This window comes from Rattus norvegicus, chromosome 1 (genome assembly GCF_036323735.1).
Source record: "Rattus norvegicus strain BN/NHsdMcwi chromosome 1, GRCr8, whole genome shotgun sequence".
Classification (NCBI taxonomy): domain Eukaryota; kingdom Metazoa; phylum Chordata; class Mammalia; order Rodentia; family Muridae; genus Rattus; species Rattus norvegicus.
The window spans coordinates 251163763-251189967 of record NC_086019.1 but is presented as its reverse complement, the minus strand read 5'-3'; the positions used below and the strand labels follow the sequence as shown (position 1 = coordinate 251189967).

General features: G+C 51.1%; 1 protein-coding gene across 4 annotated transcripts in view; it reads left to right on the top strand.

Annotated features, from left to right (window-relative positions):
• Window positions 1-7047: 7047 nt before the first annotated feature.
• Crtac1 (cartilage acidic protein 1) overlaps window positions 7048-26205 on the top strand; it is a 141958-nt gene continuing 122800 nt past the window's right edge. The window contains exons 1-2 of one of the 4 annotated variants that reach the window (XM_063276946.1): window positions 7048-7391; window positions 24905-25107. In XM_063276946.1, coding sequence (XP_063133016.1) covers window positions 7368-7391; window positions 24905-25107 — 227 coding nt within the window. In that variant the 5' untranslated portion in view covers window positions 7048-7367. Of the gene's footprint in view, window positions 7392-7437; window positions 7621-24904; window positions 25108-26205 lie in introns of those variants that run through there. The other 3 variants (XM_006231385.5, NM_134401.2, XM_017588738.3) reach the window with 3 other exon arrangements.

Genomic DNA, 26205 nt, shown 5'->3' with positions numbered 1-26205 from the left:
AAGGCACTGGCACAGATGGTGTTCTAGGATTTCTCATTTGCCTGTGACCTGCTAGAGAGGCAGAGGCGGGGGTGGGGGTGGGGAAGGGATGGAATGTGGTAGGCGTGCTGGGTAATTGCTGGAAGGAAGGAACAAGCCTGGAGGTGGGAGGGGGCGGAGGGTGGATGGCGATGGTGGGGAAGAGAGGGGGAAGGGACAGCACCTGCGGAAAGGGAGCCTGGTCTAGCCATGTGAGGATTTTGGCGGTCCTTCAGAGCCCATTTCCTCATCTCAGCCTCAGGAAACATATAAACGCCCTCGTGTTTATCATAAACCATAGTGCCTGACGCACAGGTGTGCAGATACTTGAAGAGAGAGGAGCACAACGTAACTCTGTATCCATGGGAGCAGCTCTGAGGCCACTTCCTGCGAAAAGAGCTCTGAACTGGAAAGACTTAGGGCGTCTCACCTTGATCTAGGGGTCAATCCACAAAGAGCCTTAAAGCTCAGTTCAAGGCCCATGCTGCATGTTTGCACACTTTTGTTTATAACGGCACGGTGTGCCTAAATTTATTAATTTTATGTTCTTAATTTTTACCCATCACGCTTCCTCCCGCCACATACACACAGTTGAAGTAAATTTGGCGAAAATGGGGTCTCCGGGAATCTCTGAGGTCGTTTGTGCTCTGGAGGGTGGTCTTGCATCTTGCTCCAGGAGACCACATAAGACCAATCTGAAGGTTTATTTGGGATTTCTTACTTTTGAGACAGGATCTCACTATGTAGCCCAGGCTAGCCTTAGCCTCCTTACCTTCCCGCCCCACCTCCCCGGTGCTAGGATCTGAACTCGTCTGCACCACTGCTTGGCTCACTTTGTAGTTTTAGTGGTCTGTGTTGAACATTTTGAAAGGCTAACCTCTGCACTTTCTCTGCTCATAAAAAAAAAAAGTGTGACCTTTGTCCCTGAGGACCCAGAATGTGTGCTCTGTCCCCATGCTGCCTCACCCAGTGCACCAGCCCACTAATGCCAATGGACAGCCTGGGCTATGTACAGGAAACTTGGCATCCTGTTAGAGGGCTCTTACTGTCTGAACCTCTGACCTGCCTCACTAGGTCTGCTCTCCCCTTCCTGGCCTTCTCTGCCCTGGCACTCATTCCTACCTTTTCATTCTTCCCTTACTCCCAGAGATGCTGGGTCAGGCCTGGTGCATGCTGGGCCTTCCTCCAGCTCCCCGTGTCCCCGCCCCACATGGCCCCACACTCATGATTGCCTTCATGCCCACATCCCGACAGAAAGCCAGTAGCTCTCCAGCTCTTAAAGATCTCCAGGGGAGCCGTTTCTACAACCTCCACAGGAAATCTTGTTCTAACATCTCAACTCTCAGGGAGAAGAAAGCCTTCTTTTCATGAAGTCTCAGCTCCTTTCCGTTGCAATGAAAGTGGAGTTGCTTCTATTTTCTACCTGTCTGAGTTATACATAAACAAATCTAATTCCCCCTGATTTTCTCCTGCCTTGCCGGGACGTGAACCAGTGACTGGGCTTCTGGGCAGCTCTCACCTACAATGTGCATAGGGAGTGGCTCATCTGGGCTGCTGCTCTGAGGCCTGAGCAGGTAGCATCAAGGCAGAAGTGATGTGTAAGAAAGGCCAAGCAAGGGTGGCCAGGCCTCCCTTGGGTACCTACAAGTGAATTGACTGATGCTGATTGAGGGCTTGTTGTGGCCCAGGCCCTGGAGATGTTTATGGGACATAGAAAACCAGGTCTCGACCCTCAAGAATAGCACCATGAAATAATCAATTACTTACTCAACTCTGGACAGTGTGGGATGTACTGATTTGGACCCAGGAGTCCAAATTTTCATTCCAGCTGTCTTTCATTAACTGTGCTTTTCTGGGTAAGGCACTTCACCTCTCTGGGCGTTTGTTCATGTGTCCACATCACAGGCGCACATTAGTGAGTGTTGTCTTATTTTGTAGTGTCGTGTGTACAGTAAAGGGTTATACTAGATTGAAGAAGGACCGTATGAAGGCTGAAAGACCTAGAGCTCTGACCTGGAAAAAATAGGATACTGTGTGCAGAAAAGGCTGAGAAGGAAGAAGGGATGAAACCGAGTGGTCTTTTCCAGGAAGAGAAGGCAGGAGGAGGGGACCCATGGGCATGGAGAGCAGAGGAAAGAAAAGGGAAAAGATGACTGTTGTCATTTAGGGGCACACCCACTCTGTGCCCGGAGCTCTGTTGAGTGCTGTGCACACACTACCTGACATGCCCCTTGGTAAAACTTTTGTTACTGTGTTTGACCTGGCATCTGGGAGGCTATAATATACATATATGTATATACAGACATTTATGTATATATACATACAATACACCTATATGTATATAGTGTACATATAGTATATACTATATACATATATATGTACGGGTATGAATGGATATACATACACATACCTGTGTGCGTGCGTGCGTGTGTGTGTGTAATATCTCAGGACGGAACGTCTTATGCCATGTAGAGGATGGGTTTCAGGACAAACCAGACAAGAACTAAAAGGTGCTCAACACCCCTGGTTAGTGAGCCCAGGACAGAGTAACCAGAAAGTAACCTTGTGAATTTCAAACCTGGGTTCCCCTGTGACATCAGCCTTTGTTCTCCTGCATTTATCCCTTCATGCAGAATCCAGCTGTGCCCTCCCCCTCTCCTTTTCCAATGTCCCCCCTCTCACTTGCACACACACTGGGTCTCCTTTTCATCTTCAGCACTTGACCCTTTGCTGATCACAAGGTTCGCTCAGTTTAGATACAGGAAAAAAGACTTCAAACATTCTCCTCCCCTCGGCTGGAGTCTCTTTCCTTCCTCTCTCCTGATTCTTCTCCTCTATCTCCTCCTTCCCCACCTTCCTCTCCTGTTCACTTTCCACCTTGTCGTTCCTCCTACGGGATGAAACTGGCAAAGGTGCCCCCAACCCGGGAGCTCTCCCTGGCACTTGCTTCTGATGAGGGTCGGCTTCCACAAAGGGTGCCTTTCTTCTTTAAACCAGAACCATGAGCTCATGTCTGTCAGAAATCTGACAGTGTTGGTGGTTGGAGATGCCAGATGGGGAGGGGCTGGGGCCTGGAGCAAGAGCTGACCACCAAAGTACCACAAAAGAGAGGGGTTCCTGGCAGCAGGTAGAAGAGGAGGAGAGGCCAGGATAAAGGATGCCAAAGGAGCAGGCATGGGGAAGTTTGCAGATGCCGAGGAGGTTGATGTCAAGAATGTGGGGCAGCAGGTGACAAGGACTCAGCCACAGGAAGGAAAGCAAACCATCCAGATCTCAGAATCCTTAACCTGAGGATCAACACGAGAGCATGACATAGGGCCCCAGTCACTAAATCTGAAGGTACCAGGCAGAACTCCAGCAGAGAAAAAAGAGTACTGGTCAGGTGCTAGGGCTTTAGCCAAAGGCCAGCGGACTAACCTTAAAATTAAGTGTAAACTTACTTACTGCTGACCTTGAGCTCCAAAGGGCCTCATAACATGGGAGGTGGGGGCAGCTTTGTGGCTAAACAACTCAAACAGGGTCAGAGAGCTGCACAGTCTATTTCTCCATCTTGCTCCCTGCCTTAGACTCTCATCCAGACTCTACGGATGCAGAGTCTGCAACGGAGGAACCCCAAAAGCACACATAGGCAGGTGGGGCACCAAGCACTTAAGCCCAAATGACCACTATGAGCAGGTACCTCCTCAAATCGTCCTCCCCAGGCTTCTACCCAGTCCCAAACAGTTCTGACCTTGACACGCAGCTGCACCCAGGACTCAGTAGCATCTCCCTGTTTCTTGCCTGCCTTTCTAGTCTGCACCCTTCCTGGAAGAGTTCGCCTCTCAGGATCCTCCCATCTCCAGTTGTTCTGAGCTAACCCTGGCCACATAGAAGACTTCTGTGTCTACTCAGTTATACCGCTAGAACAAACTGTCCCCCAGGAGCTGAAGCATCTCTTCAAGAAAGAGTTCCTGTCTATTTTCACCCTAGACAAAAGCCCATTCTGCCCTACCTGTCACTCACAGCACACCGTTGACATGTGATGCACGAGTGCTCCCCGAGAAAAGAGGACCACACTGAGACACGGCTTGGTGTGAGAAAGGCGTTACTTTTTCACATCCCTGGAGTGCCTATCACCGTTTGTGGTTTTCCATCCACTGCTGGTGCTTCTGCCACTCTCACAAAGAATTCATTTCTTCAGGGGCAACCAGCCTAAAACACACTCTTTGTCTTCAATTTTAAATGTCCGAATCCCCAAGACTTAAAAATACTTGGGATTTGTTCGGCGTTTTTGCTAGTTTGCTGCTGCAACTCATCTGAAGACAAATCCTGACCTAAACCGACACGAAACCACTTTCCCCTCAACGCTGACTCTAGAAATCCTGACATTTCACTGCGGAAATATGAATGTGTCTGATTTTCAGATGCGACTCCAGACCTCACAGGATGGCGCAACATGTTTGGCACCTCTCTGAATTCTAAAACGCCCTGGCTTCAAGGGTTTCTAGACACGGGCAACATTAGGAGAATTAGAAATTCTAGGACCAGACCTGCCCAGCCTGTCCCTGAGTGGAACACCTGTCACTTAGAATTTCTCTGTCCTTTCCCGGCACCTCCGCTCTGTCATCCCCTTACCTGACTAGAGAAAGTGAGATCATTATAGGGTTGTGTTACACTGACAACCTATTCACATCTGGGTGGCTAATGTTGATAATTACCGAGCTGGTTACTAAATCTGTCAGGTTTAGGTGAGGTGAGGCTCCTGCAGCTGGGGCTGCTGCTCACAGCTTCCCAGGCAGAGAGAGGGAGGTGAGAACAAAACCAAGAAAGGTGTGTTCGGATGCTTGGGCTCCAGTGAGACTGGTTAATTACCAGTCACTTGCTGTCTCCCTGAGTCGGAGCTTCTGGCTGAGGAACACTCGTGGATCAGACAGAATACGACAACCTGCTATTTATTTCCACATAAAGAAAGTGGCTGGGGACAAGTGTGGAGACAGTCTCTCGGGTTCCAGGACCACGGCCACAGGGTGCAGATAATCCTTAGCACAGGGTGGCAGTGTGTCCATCAGTGTGTAGAGCCTGCTGCTGTTCCTTTTGGAGGGAACCGGGGACCAGCAGTGTGCTTGGGACCAAGTCTACTTGCTGATGGGTGAAGAGTATTAATGCAGAACCTTGGATTATGTTCTAGCAACCCCACTCCCCCACACACACATATACAGGCCTGTGTATGAGAGAGCATCTTTCTGAGAAGCACATCCACACATCCATTCAGAGTCTCACAGGGTACAGAACAGTCTCCGACCCCTAGAGAGAGGTTGATTACAAACCGCTGGCCTGGAACACTGAAGAAACAGGTTGCTATTGGGCTGAGCACCCAAAGACTCCGGATTCCTAATGATTCTGAAATTATACTCAGTAGTCGCTTATGTGTAAATGTTTGCCAGGTTTTTCCAGAAAAAGACTCCAGTGACTTTCGACAGATTCTCAAAGGTTCCCCCACGGTCAAGGAGCTCCTCCGCAGCCCAAGAGATGGACTCTGTCTATGCTTAGCTTCTGCTTTTAAGAGAAGAGCACAGATACCTTAAAACAGGGCCGACACCAGTGGAAGGGGAAGCCCTTGGTACTGCTAAGACTGAACCCCCAGTGAACGTGATTGTTGGGGGGAGAGTGGTAATGGGGGGAGGATGGGGAGGGGAACACCTATATAGAAGGGGAGGGGGAGGAGTTAGGGGGATGTTGGCCCGGAAACCGGGAAAGGGAATAACAATCGAAATGTAAATAAGAAATACTCAAGTTAATAAAGAGAAAAAAAAAAAAAAACTGGGCCGACAATTCTAATCAGTATTGGAGATAACCAGGTCCAGCCAGGAACTGGTTGACAGGATCCTCATATAGCTGAGTCCTCATCCAAGTCATTTTAAGAGTCAAGAATACAGAAGCCGCTAGTTAGTGAGTAGTGGTCACAAAAACCTTTGGAGCAGAGCAGTTTAATATTCTCCTCCGAGGCCCTGGGTCTGGCTTTCAGAAATCTACCGGTCTTATCACAAAAGGTCAAAATTCACTACTTGCCGGGCACCTATTGTATATCTGGTTCTATTGTAGATGCAAAAGAATCTACAATGTTGTAGACCTTAGCAAGTTACCTGCCCCAAACACAGGTATTTGGGACGTTGCTAACCAAGACACCTTCCCCATCCTAGTTGCTCTCCCACCACTACCCTTGGGCCAGAGAGATCAAAGCCATCCCACCCAGCTGATGATAGCTGGTGACAAGAGAGAAAGCCAACAGTAGTACTACTCCCTGTGGGCAAAGCAGGAAGGGTGGGTGGTAGATGCAGACGCCCTGAGCAGGTGAGCCAGACTCAGCCCTGGTGGGTGCTTCCGGAGAGAGGGTTAGGTAGAGTGAGGCCTCTGCCTGCTGCGGGGGGGCGCGGATGTGCGGAATCAGACTCTGCCCGCAGTTGCCTGGGCCGCTGCGCCTGACCGCCGAGCTGCGCTCGCCTGCTCCCCGCCCTCTGGGACCGTGGTGAAGCTCTGTTCCCCATACTGAGCAGTCCCCGGGAGGCGCTCGGACACGTCCCTTGGCTGGATAAAGATCGACTCGGAGCTCGCTCCCCAGCGAGAAATCTCGCCATCGGCGTGGCTCGCGCGGCCGCTCCGGCCCGGCCCGGGAGACGCCTGATCGTTATCTCGGAGGCAGAAAGAAGGCAGCGCCGCCGCCACCCTCAACCCTGCGCGCAGGGTGGCTGCGGGGTCCTGGGGCTCTCCGGCCTCCCCTCCCCCGTTGCACTGCCTTCCCCGCGCTCCACCCCCCCCCCCCACTGGGGACATCCGCTTCCCGCCCGCCCGGTCCCCAGTGTCCCTGAAAGGCGCCCTCTCCCCACTCGCTAGGCCCCGCTGCCTCCTGAAGGTTACGCGGCGCGGCGGCGGGGCGCGGCAGAGCACGGGGGGCACCCGCCCTCGCCGCCGCCCGCGCCGCCGCCCACCCCAATGCCCGCCGCGCCGGGCCAGCCTGGCTGCCGGCTGCTGCCACCGCAATCCCGGCTCCTAAATCAGCGCGGGGAGGTGCCCCTTCCCCCACCCGGCTCCTCGGGCTCTCCGGGCCGCGATTGGCCGCGCGTGCGCCCCCCAAGCTTGGGCCCCGGCTCCAGCTGCCGCGCCATTGGCTGCGGGCCTCCGCCAGCCTTTACATAAGCCCGGGCGCGCTCGAGTGGAGTTGTATAAAGCGAGCGCGCGGCGTCGGGGCGGGAGGCTCGAGGCCAGCCCGGGACCAGGGCTAGGCGCTGCAAGGCGGCGGCGCCGGCGGCAGAGGCGGCAGTGAGCGCCAGCGCTCCGACGCCCCCAGGCGGTGGGGCTGAGAGAGCCAGAGGATGGCTCCGAGCGCTGACCCGGGCGTGAGTATCCGCTCCTGGAGCCCCCACCCCTTCCGGCGGAGAAAGTTTCTCCAGCCCAGCGCACCCCTCCCCGCACGCCCCCAGGGGTGGCGGTGATGCAGCTGGGGACCTGGGAAGATCGGGACCGCGAAGGCGGCGACGCTGTTCCCAACTTGCCAAGAGGCGCTGGACTCGATTGGCGCGCAGATCCTCCCCGCGGGCTGGGGGCAAGGCGGGCGCCGGGCTGGAGGTAGTGGAAGAGAAAAGAGCCGAGGTGTAGGGTGACAGCCCACAGTTGGCAGAAAACGTGTTAGGGGCACATAGGATGGAGGTCAGCGATTTGAGAAGGGGGCAAAGGGGCTAGTAAGGGGCGGAGCAGGTGAAGGCTGTGCTGGGGGTACCCGGGGAGTCACCCAGCTGGCGGGCTCAGTTTGGGGCCGACTAAGCTACCAGCCTCGGCCGATTGCCAACGCTTCCAGGTTGGGGAAGATCCCCCGGGGCATAGCTCTTCTCCCGGGAAGCCGAGCTGTCTCCCCTGCACAGCGCTGAGTGGCAGAGTGCTCCCGGAGCCAGCCCGGTGCACGGCGTAGCTGCCAGTCGCTTTTTGCTGGACCGAGGTGTGGTCTGGCTTTCAAGCTGGGGCTTTTTCAAGGCAAGCTCTTTTCCGGCTTTCTCGGGGAACCATGGGGTCCCCCTTGATCTTATGGAATCACATAAAGGTTTTTGGTGGGGCGGCAGGCAGGCTTGGGGGCATGCCCAGCAATGCAGCGTGCTTCTTTTGCAGCACAGTAGTTGGGAGCCCTGGTTAGTCCCGCTTCTGCAGAAACCAACTAAAGAATCCAAAGTCATCCCAGCCGGGATGGGAGCCTCCCTAGGGGTGGGGGCGGGGGGCTTCCTTCTCGAATGACTAATGATTACTATTGCTATTGGGTGGGCTCACCTACCGTGGCATCTGTGCATCCCAGGGGAGCTTCCGTTCTTCTGGAAGCATTCACGAGTTGCACTTGAGGTACCATCTGGGATGGGTGCAAGACTTCGAAAATGAAGCCAATTGGGAAAGAAAGCAAGAAGGTTCCCAGAGTAGAGGACAGCTGTGTGATGCTGTGTTGAACCTGGGAAGAACTCCTGGGGAAAAGCTATCAGGGGAGATTTGAAACTGTGATAACTTGGGACAGCAAATACTCCCGTTGAATTAAGGCAGATCCGGAGAGTTGAACAGTTCCTCACTGAAGACAGAGAAGTGGAGGGTGGAAAAATGGGAATATAGACAGTTGTCCCAATATGGTCTTCAAGAGGGCGGTATTCTCTCTCTCTCTCTCTCTCTCTCTCTCTCTCTCTCTCTCTCTCTCTCTCTCTCTCTCTCTCTCTCATCTGTCTTGGTTAAGAAGCCTCTTCTGGAGGCAGGTTCTAAAGTCGATTTAGTAGGCAATGAAGGGAGTTTAGTTCATGGTACTGGACTAGAGGGCCAAGAGTAGAATGCTTTGGTCTCCAATTGGTGCTGATGGACTCGGTAGAAGATTGAAGGCTGCTGGTGCCATTCACCTTCTCCCAACCCTATCCATGGGGTTATGTTCAAATTCCTTGGATCTTTAGCTCTTTAGCCATTCACCTTCTCCCAACCCTATCCATGGGGTTGTGTTCAAACTCCTTGGATCTTTGCTTTAGGCTAATGATCTTATGTGCGGGTTACCAGTCCATGCCCAGCCTCCCCACGCCACCACCATGCTCCATTCCCTGTTTGCCTGCAGTCAACATTTCTCTGCTGCGTTTCCCAAGACCTTCTTTCCATTAGGGATTTGTGCAGTGAAATACCTGCTTGTTGCCCTTTCTTCCTTTCTCCATCTGGGCTGCACCTGGCATTCTGAACCCTGATGTTTATTCTTTGGTACCAGGGTGTTTGGTTAAGATATCCTGTGGTTGCATGGAGGAGCCCTGTGAATGAGTATAGACCCATGGCCTGTGTAATACTGAGACTGAAACACAGATTCTTATAAAGAGACTAGACCACCAACCAGGAAATACTTCTGTTAAACAGGTTGTGACCACCGGGGGTTGGTCTTCAAGCTCCCGTGCCTCCTTGGAAGTCAGTGGAAGCTTGGAGGTGGAACAGGCTGCTTGGTAACCAGTAGGGGGCACCAAAACCACCTAGCTCGGGAATGGTGACTTGTTTCTTACCCTTCACTGGCCATAGTAACTTAATGCTTTAAGAAAGCTCAGGCCACAACCCCCCAACAATCACCCATTGTGATTGGGGCATTTCCGCCACGTGTTCTGTGGACTTCAGGTGATCCTGGGACGACCTCAGATGCAATGGGGTGGGAGAGCTTGCACATAACTCCACTTGCTCTCTGAGATCACTGTTTTCTGCTTGGTATCTGTGTATTCTTTGAATTCTGGGAAACCTAAGAATATTCAAGACTAGAAAAAGAGAGATTCGGGAGGCATCTAGTCCATCTCACCCCATCCCCAACATCCCCATGTACAATGTATTTACAAAAAATTCAGCCAAAGTAAAAACAAGTGTCTTGCCCAAGGTCACATGGCTGTTTGGTGGAAGAGATAGGGCCAAGCCCCAGGACTCCCAGTTCCCTCTTTAGAGCTTTCTCCACTCCAGTGACCTCCTTCTTCTGTGCTGTGAAAATGGACATATGTTTCTACACAGTAGGCACTGGTAATTACTGACTGGCCAGACTTGGCTATACTGATAGCTCTAGTAAATTCGGGGAAATTTTCTTTGCAAGGAAGGCAAGGGCAGATAAAGCTGTCTTAATGAACATTCGCAGGCTGTGGAAATCCCAGGTTATCCTCTCTCCTCCCTCCACTGTCCTGTCTTACTGTTCTAAACGATCTTTAGGCAAAGCCTATGCAACTCCGTGGGATGAAATCAGAAAGGGGCAGGCCCTCACCAGATAGTCTTAGAACCTAAGCCAAGGCTCGGACATCCTTTAAGGCAGGCCGGAACAGTCTCTGTGTCCTGCAGACACATCTCTTCTGGTGGGGCCTCTCAAACTCAGATCCCAGGTAAACTAAAGAACTCCCAAAGAGTGTTTCCAGGTGCCCTTCCTTCATCCTTGCTGCTCTCAGCTCAAGGTCACCATAGTAGAGGCTGTGGTCTCAAACAATCCCTTCTCTTCTGGTATCTGGGCACCTAGAAGATGCTCTCATTTCGGATGTCCTTCTGTTCTGCTGCTCTGGTCGGTCCATAGCTAAACCCCTTTTCCCCACTACCACCCAGTTTCTTTACATACTGCATGAACTTCCGTGGGGTTGGTTCTTCTCGGAGCCTCAGCAGATTTGGTGGCCTGTCTTTATCAGGAACCCTGCTGCCATCCCAGAATTCTGAGAAGCAAAATCCCCCCCTGCCCCCGAGGCTCACCTAATGGATGCTTGTTGCCAAGGAAAATGCTTAAGACTGTTCAGCAGTCCAGTCTCACAGAGAAGGTGGGTCTTCATCCATAAGAAAGGAGGGAGGTGAGGATGTTGGCCACCAGATACAGAGCCCATTTCCCTAAGTGCGATCCCAAGAACTGTGTGTGAGACCTTCATCAGCCTATTTAACTTCTTGGTCTTCATCTGATTCTACATGAGGTCAGAGGAGTATAATTTCATCCGGTATAGGAAGAATATAGGCTCTTCCTGTGAGGGTAGGTGGGCAAAGATGGGGGGAGATGGTCTTTGGGATGCATCTCACTAGGTGTGATGCAAAGAGCCAGTCGTTTGGAAGGGGCTATTAGTGATGGATCACTGGGAACACTCTGGGATCTTTTCCTCTGCAGCCAAGGCCAAGTGTTGAGGTTTACACATCAACTTCTGGTCATGGTGACATCAGGACTTATGAGCAAAGTCTGACTGGCAGGTCTCTCTCTGATCCACTGCTGGATTTTTCACTTTGGGGTTCTGCCATACTTGGGGAAAAGAAATTTTACAGGTCCCAGGATAATTCTGAATGTGATGGAAGGCCCTGAGCTATTGATTCCTGGGGAAGGATCTTTCTGCTGGGAGAAGCTTTCCTCAGAGCCCAGTGATTTAAGAGTGCTGACAAATCCATGCTCACCGAGCCTCCTGCAGGCTGCAGATAGGCTCCCAGGCCAGCCTGGACTCCGCTCTGGATTTCTGAAGAGTCTGGCTGGTTGCTTAGGGGACATAAACCTGTGAACTCTCCTTCGGAGAAAGTATGAAATCAATTGGTTCATTATCACACCAAACACACTCTGGACCACTTAGGGCGTTTAAGAAATAAGAAGTAGCGGAGGGCTGTGAGATTGGGTTTGGAACATATACAAAAAGGTGTGAAGGGTTAGAGGAAACACCGTAAAGGATGGGTAGAAAGACCTTTATTCCACTAAGCTCCTCATGTTCTTGACCCCACTGCAGCCTAGACAGTGACTGGAGAGATTACTTAAGCCACACCACCCAGACTTTTGGCAGTGTCTAAAGATAATATATTGCCACAATTGGAATAAAGGACGCTACAAGCCTCGTCTGGTGGGAGAGAGGCCAGGATGTTGCTAAACATCCTTCAGTGTACAGGGAAGTCCCTGCACCGCTGATTATCTGGCCCCAGAGCTCTATGGTACCAAGGCTGGAGCACAGCAGCGCGTTACAGGTGGTAGAAATTTTGGAAATGTTCTAATCAGCTCTGTTTCTTAGCTGAGGACACTGAGATCCAGAGGGGAGGGAGGACCAGGCAGAGCCCCACAGCAAGTGGATGGCGGAGCTAGTCTGGAACTCACATGTGCTCCTTTGAAGCTGGCTTACCCAAACTCTCCCAAAGTTGTTGTGAAGAATAATTATGAGCTGTGAAAACACTTAGAAAATTACAAGTGGACTATTATTAATACTGCTATTATTACAGATTTGGAGGGGGGGTTGGAAAGTTCTGTTTCTCCGGTGCTGACTCCCAGCAACATTGGGCCAGTCATTCCCCATGTCCCATGGTGCTTTGTGTGTGCTTGCGGTGGGTTGGGGGGGGAGTGGTCTTAACAAAAGATAAGAATCAGAGTCCCTATCAATAGAGGAAAGTCAGAAGATTGGCCTTTCAAAAATGCTAGACACCTAGAAAGAAAGAAAAAAAAAGGAAAGAAAAAAAAGGCTAAAATTTTTCCTTGAAAGAAATCGGATGGACTTTGTGCGAAACAAAACACTCCCTTTCTTGGAAACATTCCAGCCCCCTGGCCCCGTACATTGGTTCCAGCCCAGGAAATCTGATCAACATCCGGAGGCGAAAGCGATAGCCTCCACAAATGACAGGCGACTGGATTTGTCCCCATTCTCCGGGGCAGGAGAGACTGTGACTTCTCTGCTACCCTTTCTGCTGGGGGCAGAGCAGGAGGGGGCAGCCTGCACTGGGAAGTTCTACAGGGAAGTTCAGGGAGGGATGGGGAGGTGGGGCGCTAATTAGTAAAACCTTGTTTACTTAACAGACATATTCTTAAAGATCTCTTCCAAGGGACGTTTTGACATATTGCTTTAATTAGCCACGGAAGAAGGGAGAGTGCAGAGAGTGTAAAATGACCCTCACCGATGTTTCCAGTTACTCTTATCTTTGTTTGCACCTCACAAGTACTCTGACAAGGTCATGGAATCACTGCTGAGCTAAGGGACTGTCCTGGTGACCAGAGGAGGGGCCATAGGGATGTTCCTTTCCTTGCCTTTGCCAGGTTCCTTCCAGTTAGAGCATTGATTTCAGCGGGGTTTTCTGCCTGAGCCTCCTGGCTTTCTTTGTCGCACGCACCTGTGTCTTAAATGAGCCACCGTGTCCTGCAGATCTTACTGAAGCTCTCAGGAAAGGCACGGGCCTGAGTGCTTGGATTTTTTCCTCGTAACTCAGAGGCAAAGCTCTTGTAGGATAGCCGGTCACAGCCCCACTCAAGGTTTTCTGCATATAAGTGGAGAGTGGTTATCTCCTTGTGGCCAGGGTTAGAGAAGGAAGTCATTTAAGGCTTCCTTGGAGGCCTAAGGTTACTTGCGTTGGAGAATGAGGTTTTACTACTTAGACCCCTGCCTGAATGCACTGGAGGCCCTGAGCCCTAGGTCTCAGGAAACCAGTCTCCTAAGCTGGGCCATATCTTCTTCTGTTGCTTATAGTGGAACCCCTTCTCTTTGAAGTCAGCTCATCCTTGCCCTGGCCACTAAGCGCAGCTTCTGTTACACGTCACAGCCCCGTACCTCTCGCCCGAAGAGGCCTTTGCAAAGATAGAAACAAGAGTCTCCAGGGAGATGCTGAGCTGCAAATGGTGTGGGGGGTGGTGTGGGGGGTGGTGGTGTGGGGACACAGCACGAGTTGCTCACATGCACAGATTCAGCACCGAGGACAGCGCCTGGCATATAGCAGGTCCTGGTATGCGGGGAGGGGGAGCATAAAGGTGGATTAGAAGTGGCCTTTCCAGGGCAGAGGTGGCCTCTGGCATTAAGGTGGATCTCCAAACTGGCCTCACTTGGGGAGGCCTGCTTCTCTTTCAGCTCCTTCTGAAAGCTAGCCTATGGTAGCAGAGCCATGTCTCCAGGACCTCTGCTAATTAGTAGGGTCCACGAATCCTGTGCAAGGTCCATTCAGTAGGACAGTGGTCATCTATGAGCCTGAAGCTGGACTGAGTTTCCTTTCCTCTTCACCATCTACAATTGCTTCTCCTCCCACTTCTCCCACTCCAAGTAGCTTCTCCAATGATCCCTTCAAGTAGCCTTACCCTGCTTTGGCCCACGGAACAGAAGAAAACTTGGATTTCCACTGAAGACAAACCAGAGACTGAATCTTTGTCTCACCCAACCATTCCCAAGAGGAGACTCTTAAATAGCAAGGCCCACTAATGCATTTTAAATGATTTCAGGGGGGGGGAACTCTGACCCATAAACTCTTAGGTCTGGAAAGAACTTTGGAGGTCATCCAGTGGCCAACACTACCCCCCACACCAGGCTGTTCACATCTCCTCTGGGGCACTGCTCAGAAGCACACTCGACGTCTTGCACGCGGCTGCCCCAAAGCTAAATACCCTTTTGAAAAATGCAAGTCTGATCAAGTCTCAGCCTTACTTCAAAACCTCCCTACGGTGTGACTCCGGCTCCTTCCCTTGGCATTGCAGGCTCTGTCAGACCCCAGCTGCAGCCTCTACACAATGCTATCTGCTATCCTCTCCAGATCCTCTCCCTCCCCATCTCCCTCCACCCTGGCCAGACTCTGCATTTCTGGAAGCAGCAATTGCATTCGCATCATGCACTGATCTGTCTCACATGCATGCTTCTGATCCATAGGTTTCTGCCACTTGGAATCCCAATTCACCAGCTCCAGGGACCCTCTCCTGTCTGGCTTCTCTGCCCACTTCACTAGTTAATCCCTCCCTCCCTCCCACTGGCTTCATCTAGTCTGTACCTGTTGCTGCTCTGAACTTAGCCCATGAGGTTGTGTGCAAAGCTAGCTCCTTGAGTCTGGGGACCATGCCTGGCTTGTCATTTCTAACCTGGTAGGTAGGCTTCTCCTACGTGTTTGAAGAATGAGTGTGTGTATCTAAGTGTATTGAGGGCTTCTGCGTTTTGAAAGTAGTGTTTAAGGAGCCAAAGAACTCCTCTGGGGTCCCTAGACAAATTAGTAACAGAAGCAAGTCTATTCCTCAAAGTCTTACAGTCCAGAGCATTCCACTCAACATTTGACAGCTGCTCCTGGAAGGGGCACCTGCGTGCCTGGCCCCTTCTCCTGAGATGCATTTGTTCAGGCGGCAAGCATCTATTACTAGCAGTAATAGTGTGATCACTGTTACCGTTACCTACCCTGTGTGGGCGTTTGCTACGACCAGCACTGTGCCCAGAAGGTAACACGCATTTGTGTCCGTCCACTCTCACCAGTCTTACAAAGCCTGTCCTCCCATTTTACAGGCCAGGAGGACTGAGCTGTTGATAATATTTAGTAAGATCCTTGCTTGCCTTGGGTATAAGACCAGCGGTCTCCACGCATCTCTCTTATTCACAAAAACTGTCTCATTAGCAGAGTGCTCTCTGTAACACGAACTGGCCTAGGTCTCTTAGGCTCTCTTTTGCCTTTTTCTGGAAAAGATTCATCTTTCCTCCTCTATACACTGTGTCCAGCGCTGTCTAGAGCTCTCTCTTCATGGGAGGAAGCCGTGCTGGGGACAATGCGTAGGACAGGGCCACTGGGAATGTAGCCTGGCGGTGTTTGCCTAGCATGCACAAGGCTTTTAGGCCCCATCTCTAGCACCGCAGTGGGAGGAAAGATGTACAGGCTGTGTGCCTCCCGGGCTGGTGGGTGGGTGCGTGAGATGTAGAGGTCTGGAGTTTTCCCAAGCTGGCCGTGCGGGGGACTAGCAGGGGGAGCCGGGTGGAGAAACAGAACTAAGGCATTAGAATGCACATTCCACAGCACTGGGGTTTTCTCTTGTTCTCAGTGTTTTTCTGGTGACCAGCACCAGGATGGATGGATGGATGGATGGATGGATGGATGGATGGTTGGATGGATGAGCAAATGGTACCTCCAGTATTCCCCTCTTGAATATTCTCTGCGTCTAGCCCTCTCTTGGTCCCCTGCATACTTTAAGGTAATTATTTTCTTGCTCTATTTTTTTTTCTTCTGGTGTTAGGAATGGGAGCTGGGCTGTGGTGAACTCAGTCAAGCACTGTCCACTGAGCCACACCTCCAGCCCTACTGTGTTCTTTTTATCATACTGTCACCTTGTCAGCCTTCATCTTTTGGACCTGGTCCCCATGAGGCCTGCTTCCCAGCATCCTTCCTGCCACATGCCCTGGTTCTACTATGCACAGCCCAATTGTGCTACAGAACTCTGCACCCCCACCGTACACACGCTATCTCCTTGGGCTGGGACACAGCCCTCCCACTGCTCCTGCCTCTGTCCCCATGGCTAGCTCACTGATGTCTTTCTCCTCTCCTGTCCCCATCTTACGTGAATCAAGACAAGCTTGGTGGAGTGAAGGAAACCGTGTACTAAGGTGTCTAGGAGTATTGATCCTGGCGCTAATTTGCTTAAATAGAAATGGTGGGGTCACTGTGTAGCAATATATAACCTTGATCAGGTTACTTAAGCCCTCTGTGCTCAAGCTTCTGTATCTGTAAAATGGGAACACCACTTCCCAGGCTGCCAGTGGGGATTGAACGAGTCACCCACGTGGAGGGCACAACACCAACGTGGCCAGAGTTGGATGTATAATGCCATCATATTACTGCACACGTTGGCTTCCTGAAATTGTAGCTTTGTGTTAGTCTGCCTGCTTTGGTACAGGACAGTCTGCTATCAGCTCTGAGACAGAGAGGGAAGCAGGGGGTGAGGCAAAGGGGAGGAGTTAGCAAGAATGGAGGATGAAGGGGAGAGATGCCCATCAGACAGGATGGAGATGCTGAGAACACTGAGGGATCTGCAAGGAGACTTGACCCCTGACCCTTGACCTAGGGGTCATGAAGGATGATGAAACATTGAAAGAATGAAGAAATAAACCAGGACACCAGAATTGAAACCTGAATGGCCATGTTAGTTTTGAAGGATTTTAGTGAAGAACACCTTGCTTCCCTAACTAGCTGGGGACCAGTGGAGACTAGAGGCAGAACTCCAGCAGATTGAATGAAATGGCTCTGCGGTCACCTCTGTAGCTGGTTGGCAGGTGTTGCCTTGTTAGTGCCCTGTCCCCGCTCACTGCAGGTTCCTTTGGTAGAGCAGGCTCTCTTGCTTGGTTATGCCCAGAATAGGGCAAGTTGTCTGTACAGGGACCGAGTCCAGAGGACTCCCCAAGCAGAGTCTTCCAAAGTTTCCAGTGTGGTGGGGGATGCGGCACTGTTCTAGTGTGAGCTTTCTCACCCTCACCACAGTTGACATTTAGGGCTAGATGCTACTGTTCTGGGGTCTAGCCTGTGCTCGGAAGGACATTCAGAAGCATCTCTGACCTCTACCCAGAGGATGCCATTAGCAACTGCTTCCCCGGTTTGACTACCCAGAATGTTCCTAGTCATTGGCATCCTACTTGAAGACTATGTCTCTAATGACAGATCCTCCAGACAAGATCCAGGAGAGGAGATTGAATGCTGCCTCCCACTCTGTGATCCAGGCAGCCAAGGGCAGGTCAGGGTGACAGCTGGGTCCCCCTGACCTTTGCAGATGTCTGCTCCCTGGACTGCATGTCCGTCCCTCCTCCTCTACCTTTCCTCCCTCAGTTCATACCTTCCACCCTCTGAAACCCAGCTACAGCGGCCCCCCCTCTGGGAAGTGATACCAGTTCCCTGAGGGAATCATTCAGGTACCTTTGTGGTTCCCCCTCCACGGCACCCCACACCCCGTACAGCAAATGGCGAATGACCGTGTCCTTGGGACCCCCCATCCCCAGTGTCTTGCTCAAGGCCAGGTTCCTTTTAGGTCTGCAGGAAGTGTTGCTGGGGTGACTGAGCCAGGGCTGCTCTGTCAGCTCTTCTTTAGTGGTGCTTTCATTCCCAAAGCTCTTCTGTGGGTCTCTGAGGATCTGATGGTCCAGTCGGTGAGAGGCAGAACGTTCCTGCAGCTGCCGTGTCTCTTTCTGACTGTCTCGGCTGTCTGACAAGAGTCTGAGAGGGTCTGCTTTCTCTGCCCGGTTTCCAACATTTGAGCCTCTTGCTTTTGTGCGAGCGTGGGGTGTGTCCTTGCACTTTGGATAATTGCAAAAGAACTGAGCGCCCTGGAAATTGCCCTTGGAAGCCTCTCCCACAGCTGCCTGACCCCACAGCAGAGAAGCCAGGTTGCTTGGATACCAGTTTTCAGACCCAATTCAGGGGAGTCCGGAGGCCACAGAAAACTGAGAAAACTGATTTTATTTCTGCATGTGACCAGGAGCCAGCATCTGAAGACTCTCCACCTTTGCTATGGGCCACCAAGCTGCTTTCCGCCTGGCCCCTTGCCAGACCTTCCCCAGGGCTGGCTGAACCGTCCTCACCATGGCCCAGGTGAGACCACATTACAGACAAGGACATTCAAGATCAGCAAGGGGGAAGAACGCACCAAGGTCACAAGCTGGTTTGGGCTGGGCCTTCGGGTCCAGATCCAGGTCGCTGACTCCAAGCTTTGGGCTCCCCCTCCACTTCTCGCTGAGGATTGTTGAAAAGTTCGCTTATAGAGCATTTTAAGCAAGTTTATTACGGTGATGCAGTTCTTCCTGGAAACACAAGTCCAGCCACCACACCGTCCTTCTGGAGGAGACCTTCCTCATCCTTAGCCCCACGACCACCCTGAGGAGTTTTCGTTCCTTATGGAGTGCCGGAGTGGCTGTACCTTGGAGCGCCTCCTCTTCCTCTTGTGTGCTCTACCCCTACAGAGTCTTGCGTGGCCTTGACACAGAGCGCCATCCTTCATTCACTGCTGATTTGCTGGGTTCCACGAGGGCAAGGGCTGGCTTGGTTCACCTTTAGTCTGTGGGACTCACACATCTCTAGCAGATGTGCTTTGTGCTACATACTAGGTTCTGTGCAGAGAACACACTCTGTAATGCTCTGCACCATGTGAACATTGCTACTAGTGACTGCCAGCACAGCACTGCAATAACCCCGAGAAAATGATTGACACCCAAGCATCCAAGAAGACAAAACACCCTTCCTGCCCCTCATCCCAATCTAGGCTTGATTCTTAACCTTGTCCCCCAAGGATTCAGATGGTCACAGTAGTGCGACAGGAGAGTCCTGAGCAAGTCGTATCAAATGTGAGGTCACTCTGGGCACCCCACGCTTCTGGCTCAGGCAGTAGAAGCCTCCTTTCTTCCCCAAACTTCCTATCTTCTGCCTCCGTTGACACTCTTCAGCTAAATGGATTTTCTTCATATACTTCAACAAGTCAATGATGAATTTCAGGAGGAGAAACATTTTTCACTTCAAATCAGATCTCGGCGAACACTCTCATCAGGGGACCGTGAGTCTGGGGCAGTGTTTTTCATCCTGGACTGCCCGTCAGCATCAGCTGGACAGATCCTAAGAAGACACAGCATCCAGACGTGACCCTCGGCCGACGAAATCACACTGAGGAGCACATGCCTCTGCCCAGTGCTCCTAGGGACAGAGGTCACTCTTCTGGGCAGCAGGAGTTGGGCATCACTAGCTGGCAGCCCTGCTGGAGGTGAGGTCTGTTGACCAGTGGCCTGGGCATTGCCTGACAGTTTGCCAGACATGCAGACCACCTGGATTAGAGCCTGCTCCAGCACAGACCCTCGGGTGACTGTCAAGCACATCGCACTTTGAGAAGCTTTGCTTTAGAGAAGGAACAGCTTTTAGACACCCGTGACAAGCTGCAAGCCGTCTCTGCTGATTCATATTACCACTCGGACATACTCCTCCTTCCGCCTTTCCTTCACTTCATAATATTAATAGTGTATCTCCTGTGATGGATTCTGGGAACGCAGTTGGCAGGTGTCTTTTACCTCCATTTTCTGTGTGCTCTGCCCTTTGATGGCATCTACCTCGTGTCTCCTTGACTTGACTCCCACCTCCTTGATCTGACCCCTTCGCCTCTTCTCACCCCTGTGCAGAAATCAGAGCTGGGATTTTGCTCAGTCCCGGCCGGCTGCTGTAATTTTACCGTGGGCTGAAGACAGCTGGTGCTTTGAGTATGTGAAGATGAACGGAGTCCAGGCAGTCTTGGGGATTGCCTCTCCCTGGGGCTGATTCACTCCTCAGGTCTAGAGGTGAAGGAGAAGGTTCTTGAATCAATCCCAGACCTCCGGTGGAGGATATTGCTTGGTTTCACGACTCTGGGAGCTGCAGCACAGAACCTTGCTGTTCGGCGACGTGTAGTTTATAGAGAGAGCAGCACCATGACTGCCACTGGGGAACCTGTTAGAAATACAGAATCCTAGGCGCCCTGACAGAGATCCTGAACCAGAATCTGCATTTTAACAAGACCACCAGATGACTCATGGACACAGTAAAACCTGAGAGGCGTGAGCTACTGGTATGGAATAGTGTTTCCCAAGTTTTATAGCATATTGAAATCATACCGTAACTTCCAAAACTCAATGCCCAGGTTCCATTCTAGGCCAGTTGTGTCCGACGGTCTTCAGATAAGATTCACGATTCTGCACTTTTTAAATTGCGGTCAAATACCCACGGCATAAAATTTACCATTTAATCACAACCGAAAATTCACCTCGATGGTGCAAAGCCTACTGGAGGCGTTGTGCTACCGTCCCACTGTCCGTTTGCAAAACTTAATTCATCTTCCCGTCTGAAACTACAGGCATCAAGCGCCAGTCCCCACGGCGGTTCTCCACAGCCTCCAGAAATCACATCCCTGTCTGTATGCATCCAGACTACTCCCAGTACCTCATACAAATGGAGTCACATAGCGTCTGTCCTTCTGGGACTAACTTACGATACCTGCTAAAGTGTCTTCAAGGATTTGTCCACATTGTAGTGTTGGCCAGGATTTCCGTTCTTATCATGGCTGAATAGCATCCTATGGTTCACCTATGCCGTGTCTCTTCATCCATCCACAGACACTGGGATAGCTTTCATCTTTTGGCCTTCCTGCTTACGACTGCTGCCCTGTACGTAGGTGTGCGGATATCTATTTCTCCTGGATTCTCCCAGAAGCCCTTGCTCTTGCTCCTCCATCAAGCAGCCTGGGGTGAACTGTAAAAGGAGTCCATTACTCTCTTGAGGCAGAAAACTCCACTAAGTCGTGCACGTCAAGAGGCCCACATCTTTGTGTTGCATTTAGGAACACCTGTCAAACAGCCCAGACTGTCAGGGGCGTGCATGTTCCAAAGTCACCAAGTGTCTGAGAGACCATTCTTTAAACAAACAACGAGTGCCATGCAGAGTTTCCATGGTGAAGTGGGTGTGTGTTGGCCAGGCAATGGCTTAGGGATGGGTCTGATGGCCCCCAGAACGAGTGCTGAGTTTCCCTGCACTTTCTTAATAAGACCAAAGCGTTTAGATGTGGATTCTCTAGCGACTTAACATGTCTGGATTGGACAAAACACCGAAGGTGAGCCACTGAACCTTCAGGTCATTAACCCGTACATGAGCTCCTTTGTCACATGGAGACCATCCTCCCAGAAAAGGAGCCAACTATTCCTAAGCCAGGAGAGTGGGTTGCACAGAAGGGAAAGATACCCCAGCATACAGTCAGTGCAATCACGTTTTTAAAAGTCTGTTTCTTCTTCTTGTTTTGGGGTGCCCACTCAGAAGTGGAATTTCTAGACCACGTAGTAGTTCTTGTGTGAGGTTTTTGAAGAACCACGGCACTGTCTTCCCTCACTGCTGTACTATTTCCCCTCCCCGCCAGCAGGCCCAGGCCCTCCGCATCCTCGCCAGCATCTGCTATTCTCTGGGTTTTTATTATTGTTGTTGTAGTCAACCAGTGGGAGTGAAATATGTCATTGTGGTTTCGATCTGCATTTGTATATAATTAGTGGGGTTTCATGCTCTTGTGGGCCATTTGCATATCTCTGGAGAAATGTCTAGTCAGGTCTTTTTGCCCACTTTGAATCAGGTTCTTTTTTTTTCCTTTTTCTTTTCCTTTCTTCTTTCTTTTTTCCTTTTTCCTCTTTTACTTCTCCTCCCCCTCCCTTCCCTTCCCCTCCCCCTCCCTTTCCCTCCCCCTCCCCCTACCCCCTTCCTACCCCTGGCTGCTGTGCTGCAGGAGTGTTTTATTGATATACTGAGGATGGTAAGACCCTATCAGATGTATCGTCGGCAACTGCTTACACCTTCTGTGGTTGACTTTTCGTTCTTTGGCGCGTGTTCTTTGATGCACCGAAGTCTCTAATTTTGATATAGCCCATCTTGCCTAATTTTTCTTTGTCATCTGTGGCCTGGGTGTCTTCTCTAAGAACTTGTTGCTAGTCATGAGAATTTTGTGAAATTCCTCGTGTGATGTCAGTGTTCAGCCAAGACTATGCAATGTTTCTTAAATTTTAACATATCTACAAATCAGGCGAAATCTTTTTGGAATGGATATGCTGATTTAGTAGGTCCTGGGTGGGACCCAACAATCTGCATTTCTAATAGTCTGCTAAATGATGCTTCTGACAGTCTGTGGGTGGTCTGTGGGTGGACCACTCTGAGTAGCCAGCACTCAGAGGAGCAAGCCAATGACAACCTCCAGTCTGAGAAGGGCGGGGCAGGTGCAGGTACCATAACTTCTCATAAGCTTCCCCACTGTTGCTGTTTCCTAACCTGTCATCAAGATAACCCCCTCACTTCCCAAAGCTGGTCCTGAGCACTCCAGGATGGGGTGTGTGGGGTACCTCTGGCATGGCGGAAGAATTAGACAAAAGGAAAACAAAACCCAAGCCTGATCCCCAGCCTACCCCAAGGATTTGGGATCTGTGTTATTAACAGTCTGCTCCCTTCCAGCCCTGGTCCTTTAGAGGGAAATAGTATAGAGGACCCTTCTGGAAAGTTGCTTTCTTTTAAATGGGTTTAATATCCTCAGAAGGGAAAACCATACAGGTTGGTATGAGCTTTGCAGAAGCAGTTTGTGGTCACATGGAGGAGACTTCTGAATATCTCCTTTAAAAACCTTCCTTTCACCCACCATAGAGTCTTGGTGCCAGAAAGGCCCCTCAGAGGTCTCTTCCCAAACCTTTATTTCAAAGGAGAGAGTGGGAAACTCAGTGGTATTGGAACTCGTCAGGATCACCAAATAAAGTTGAGGTTAACCCATAGGTACGCTTTTCGCCCCCAGAGAAAAGACAAAAAAAATCAAGAGACTGGGTCACATAACTTTGCCCATTTTAGAACTGTTTCCAATTAGGTACCTATCACCTGACTGGGATCTGACCTCTGTCACGGTGACCCCAAATTGTAGCTGCAAGGGAGCCAACAAGCTGCTGGAGGCAGCTCTCACTGCAGGTGCCGTAAGCTGATCACACACCCCAGCTGCTGCCAGTCAGATTTGGCTCTCAAGTAGAAGTTCACTATTGTCCCTTGGATAGAAGTCATGCTATCAATAAAGTAAAATAAAATAAAAAATCACCTTCAGATCCGTGCTACACTTCAACCCCCACCCCCACCCATTCCTTTATCCACTCACACCTGCGTGTAAAGGTGCTTCTGGATTTCCTTATCCAGTCCTGCTTGGCTGCAGAAACCTGATAGCATGGGCTTGTCTTTAGTAGGAGACACTGTCTTAGCCAGAGGACTCTTCATTTGGAATGACCTCATTTGGTATCTTGGCATCGTGGGAGCACATGGGCTCCCAACATGTGCACTTTGAACATGCTACAAGAACCTCCTTTAATGATGGATCCTACATGGTGTCTACCCTCCGATGGAGCACTGCCTCTGCGTTTCTCTACAGCAAGACATCAGGGAGGCTTCAGATTCTGTTTAGATCTAAAGGCAGTGGCTGGGCCCCCCGTTTTGGCCTCTGGGTCCTTGACCTGGAGCACAAGCTCATCTTCTGGCAAGAGCATCTGTCTCCATATGGGGAGACGGTCTTCAGATCTCCCTCGCTCTCCCCTCATTAAGATGTCAGTCCAGCTCAGCCTTGTTCTCTGCTGCCAGATGCGCTGACAAGCAAGCAGCCAAGTTCTAGCAGGAGGAGGCTCGCCGCCTTCCGAAGGCAGGAGGGTAGCGCTTTGCTGCTGGGTTGGATCTCCAAGGGCTTTCTGGAATTCCAAGAGAGTCTCGGGGACATTCTGTGAGGTCCAATTCTCTGCTGATGGCAGAGACTCAGAGTGAGCTAGCTTCAGCCTTCCAAATGTCTTTCGCTCTCACTCAGAGCAGGTGGAGTGCTACCTCCCGGCCATTCTCAGCTGTCTCCTGGGTGAGTGCCATTGGCTCCCATGGTCCCAGGCTGTTTGGCAACACCCTGAGTTATGTTAGAGATATAATAATGAATTATACAATGCATTATACATAATTAATTTATAATAAAACACACACAATGGTTTAATTTCTCCAAGTGAATGATGTGCTACCCGCCAGACCTTGCTGGAATGCATCCCTTGACTGCCTCTTAGTCTGGAAGCGATGGCCAACAGACCTTGGGAGGGATCTTGTCTTAAGGAAACTGCCAGGCTAACCCTGGGGTTTGTCCCACAGGAGAGCAATCCCTCACTACCTCTATTGTTGCTCTGGACCCAGTGATCTGTGGGCGGGGGCACCCCAACCTCTGCATTGAAATCTGTTGTTTTTCTCATTCTCTCAAAGTACAGGGCATCCTTCCTTCCTTCCTCCCTTCCTTCCTCCCTTCCTTCCTCAAATATGTCCCGACTGCTCCTTGCATAACTTATTCTTTCCTTGGTGCATATCAGTAAGTAGTACAGACAGATATCTGCAGCAAGGTGGATCTTGTACTCTAGCAGAGGGTGACAGTCGGTAACTGAGTGAGGCAGAGTAAACCCATTGCATGTGGTGCAGTGACTGGTGCTGCAGAAGGGAAAGACCAGGACCAGTGGCCCACTGGGACGGAGGCACGTGGTAGTTTTAGGATAGCAGACACGAAGCACAGAAAAAGCAGCTGAGACAGGAGAATGCCCACACGGCCTCTGGGGGACTGGATTTGCCCAGCTCTTGGGCTCTGGAACCTTTCAGTAAAGCCTATAACTTTTACTTTCAGATGGTCAGGATGGCTTTGCTCCTGCTGCCACCCCTGTGGCTTCTGCCTCTCACTGGGGGATCCCAGAGGGCTGAGCCCATGTTCACTGCGGTCACCAACTCAGTTCTGCCCCCCGACTATGACAGCAACCCCACCCAGCTCAACTACGGAGTGGCAGTGACGGATGTGGACCACGATGGGGACTTCGAGATCGTCGTGGCAGGGTAAGTGCCTCCCACCCTGAGTCTGACAGATGTATTAATCAGCTTTCGCAGCAGCGACACGGTTGTGTGACAGTAACTCCAAACCACAGTGCAGTGGCTGCCAATGCTTGTTCTTGCTTGGATCTGCAGTCCTTGTGGTCAGCGCCAGCAGGACTGGCAGAACCGCAGTTCTGGGATGCCGTGGCCTGGCCCTTTGCAAAGCAAGGGTATGGGGAAAATGGCAGCTTAGAGGAAAGGTATCTGCAGGTTTTTCAAGGCTGCCTTTTGTCACACGTGAACTCCCTTGGCCATGAGGTATCACTTCCTTCCCACTGAGGTTCTACACGGGCAGGTCATTAAAGTGTTAGCCCGTAGAAGGGGTTGCTTCGTGCTCACTGATTTCCACAGCACTTTACATGAGGCTAAGAAAACGTTAATTACCCATTTCAAAGAAGAGCGAAGACGGAAATCAAGAGGGATAGTTAAGGCTCCCTTGGCTAAGCACGCTTCCTGCTGCTCCTCTGTAAAAGAATACTGTTGCATAGCTAGAAAGGCAGAGACCTGGAGTTCAGATGGCTTCAGATGGTGCCCTGGGTGTACAGCATTCCAGCTGCATGGCCTTGAGATCCACGTATCTCCTCTCAAGGGATCGGGTTCAGATTGCTGTAGATACCTTGTCTTGAATCCTCACTTGGCTATTGCACATCATAGCACATGGTGAGTTCTGCCAGTCCCACGGATAATCGTTACTTATTGAGTGCCGCTGTGTGTCAGGCTCTATCCTCGTATTTCACATGTACCACTTTCACCCCCTGACACCCCAGTGTCCCACTTAGAGATGAAGAGCTGAAACTCAAAAGCGGAGTTGGGAAGGGCCGGGGGGAGGGGGCCAGGTGGGAGAGGGGGGAGGGAATGTAGCTTAGTTGGCAGACAGCTTGCCCAACGTGAATGAAGTCCTGGGTTCAGTCCCCAGCACCACACGTGTTGGGGTGCACACCTGGGATTCCAGCACTTGGGAAATGGAGGAGCCCTGTGAGACTCTGCCTCCGAAAACCAAACAAAAGACAACAGTTGGCTTTCTCTATATAACATAAATATATAGTGAATGGATGGGTCAGG